Source organism: Gavialis gangeticus, unplaced genomic scaffold (genome assembly GCF_001723915.1).
Source record: "Gavialis gangeticus isolate Ggan-Ray unplaced genomic scaffold, GavGan_comp1, whole genome shotgun sequence".
NCBI classification, from domain to species: domain Eukaryota; kingdom Metazoa; phylum Chordata; order Crocodylia; family Gavialidae; genus Gavialis; species Gavialis gangeticus.
The window spans coordinates 41425822-41428387 of NW_017729029.1; the positions used below are offsets into that span (position 1 = coordinate 41425822).

Consider the following 2566-nt stretch of genomic DNA (forward strand, 5'->3'; position numbering starts at 1 on the left):
TCAAATAGTCACAGTTCCATGTTCCGCAAAGTTTTCCCTTTGATTTGTTCCTCAGGCCCTTTCCTCCCCACCACTCCCCTCTTCCAGAGGCCCCGCAATCCACTTCAGCTCCTTCATTGCCTGCCGGGTCCTTTTCCTGTTGGAGCGTGCCTCTTTGCTGATGCCCAGTGCTAGGCAGAAGCTCTCATGCCGGCCACACACCAGTGGCTCAGAGTCCACGAGCTACTGTACCAGGGAGCGGGAAGGGCAGCAGTGTCAAGGTGGCGTCTATCAGCCCACTGATTGAAGACACCTGCTTCTACCATTAGGCAGAGGCCCCTCTTTTCCCCCCAATGCACATGCGCACGCACGCACACACACACACACACCCCCCCCCCTCACTGCCCTGCAGCAGCCTTGGGCTAAGCAGTGAATCCAGCCAGGCAGCTCATATGAATGGCTGAGGCCCCGCTGGTCTCAGGAGGCACAGGACAAACACAAGACTGAGTGTGCACACAGATACCTGCCCACAACTGCAGCTCCTGACCCCAGAGGCAGGGAGGAGGCAGTGTGCAAAACATACAGAGAACTGGGGGAGGGACAGGCCCAGGGTGGGGGAGAGGAGGGAGAGAGAAAGGCAGTCTCTCCAGAGTCTTGTTGAGTCCCTGGTCCATGTGGAAGGAGGAGTCCTGGTCTCAGACATGGGCAGCCACAGGTGCCACATTGGCATCCAGCCCACCACCAGGCCGAATCTGCCTGGAGACAACGCCTCCCATGGTGCAGTCTTTCCACTGTGGCTGGTGGGGCTGGAGCGAGTGGAGGGTGGGTGCCCGCTCACATCATGATGTGCCGCCGGCGGTGCAGGGCCAGGTGGTCTGAGCGCGAGAAGCTGCGGTCACAGTCCGAGCAGCGGAAGGGCTTGATACCCGTGTGCTTGCGGAAGTGCCGGGTGAGCTCGTCGGAGCGGGCGAACTTCCAGGTGCAGCCTTCCCAGGTACATTTGTAAGGCTTCTCTCCTGCAAGGGACAAAGGAGGGCTCAGTGCTCGGGCACACACCACTATTAGCATTAACTTTATTAATTCTATTATGGTAGCAACAACTGGCCGTCATTGAAATCAGGTAGTATTACACACTTAGTGGGTGCAATATCCACAGGCTTTAGCCAAGACCAGGCATCACTGCTTATTAGGTACATTATGGTTGTACATATAGCCCCTAACCCTAGACCAGCTATTGCCTTCAGGTGTCCTTAGATCAGGGGTGTCAAACTCAGCTGTCCTCACAGGTTGAACGAGTCACATAGGGCCAGTCCGTGGACTGGATCCCTAGCAAGGATTGGCATCATCTGGCCTGCAGAACCAGAAATTTGAGAGCACTAGCATTTGTTGCTGTGACTCTTTCTGCCACCAATTTTCCAGTTCCACAGGCCAAAAAACACAGCTCTCTGCACTCTGGATCCTACCTGTGGGGTTGGAATTTGGCAATAAAATGAAAGGCAGCAGCATTCACTGCCACAACTTCAGAAACTGTACCAACTACTGCTGCCGCCTCTTGTCCAGCTGGCAAATTTCCAACTGTGGGCCGCATGAAACAGCTCGGCAGGCCGGAACTTTGTCACCCTGCCCTAGATGCTACTGTAATACACCTAGTAAGAAAAAATGCCTGGCCAGGGTTAAGGGCTGTAGGTACTACACCATGACCTACCATTTCTCATACAGGGTATTATGGTAGCATCAAGATCTGGCATTGGCATTTTATGTTCTGGTACAGCCTACAAACCAAGATCAGCATCCCACTGTGCTGGGCCTTGCAGAGGGAAAATACAGACACAGCATCTTCCAAGGCTTTGTTACAGGCCCTTGAGGAGGCGCAAAGGATGCTTAGTGTGGCCATGCCAGGCCTCAGCAGAAGGCCTGTTTAACCTTTACCAAAAAGTTCCTATCCCCAAAACGTTAATTAGTCATTCAAGGTAAAAGAATGTAACAAAAACACATCAAAGTGTTTTGAACAGCAGGCAACTGCCATGGAAGCCATGGAAACACCAGCCCATAAGGTGTTCCCCTTGCTTCAGCTTGTCCAGCCAGAGTCTGAACTCACAGAAGCTGTGGAGATGCAAGGAAGTTCTATAAATCACTAGGTGCCCCGCAGGTACAAAGAGACAGTTACCTTTGCGAAGGGCAGCTGTTGTTGCTGACGTGTGGGGCAGAAGCCACTGCTAGGCTGGGGGATGCAGGAGTTGCTGGGATACTGGAGGGGCTGCTAGGATACTAGGAGGGAGGAAGGGTTGCTAGGTTACCGGCGTGGGAAGTGAGGGGGCTAGGTTGCTAGGATGCTGAATGAGAACCCTTAGACTGGCAGGGTGGAGGTGGGAGACACAGAACACTGGAGTTAAGAGTCTGCTGGCCACAGAAGCATCCCAGAACAGCAGATGCTGCTCCTCTCCCCTGGCACGAAGGGAGATGGGGGGGGCAGAAAGATGCCTTATTTATGGAAATGAAACATTTTCTAGATTATTTTAGGCAGTTGTAGAAACTTATTTCTCCCCTCCAGCTGGGAGGCCAGGAGACAAAAGGAGCTTTCAAGCAG

At 53.3% G+C, this 2566-nt stretch overlaps 1 protein-coding gene across 4 annotated transcripts in view; it reads right to left on the reverse strand.

The window, feature by feature from the left end:
- Positions 1-6: 6 nt before the first annotated feature.
- The window catches only part of KLF8 (Kruppel like factor 8), a 51140-nt gene continuing 48580 nt past the window's right edge, over positions 7-2566 (reverse strand). For all 4 annotated transcript variants that reach the window (XM_019521467.1, XM_019521469.1, XM_019521468.1 and 1 more), the window contains one exon: positions 7-995. In XM_019521467.1, the coding sequence (XP_019377012.1) occupies positions 814-995 (182 nt within the window). In that variant the 3' untranslated portion in view covers positions 7-813. The remainder of the gene's footprint in view (positions 996-2566) is intronic.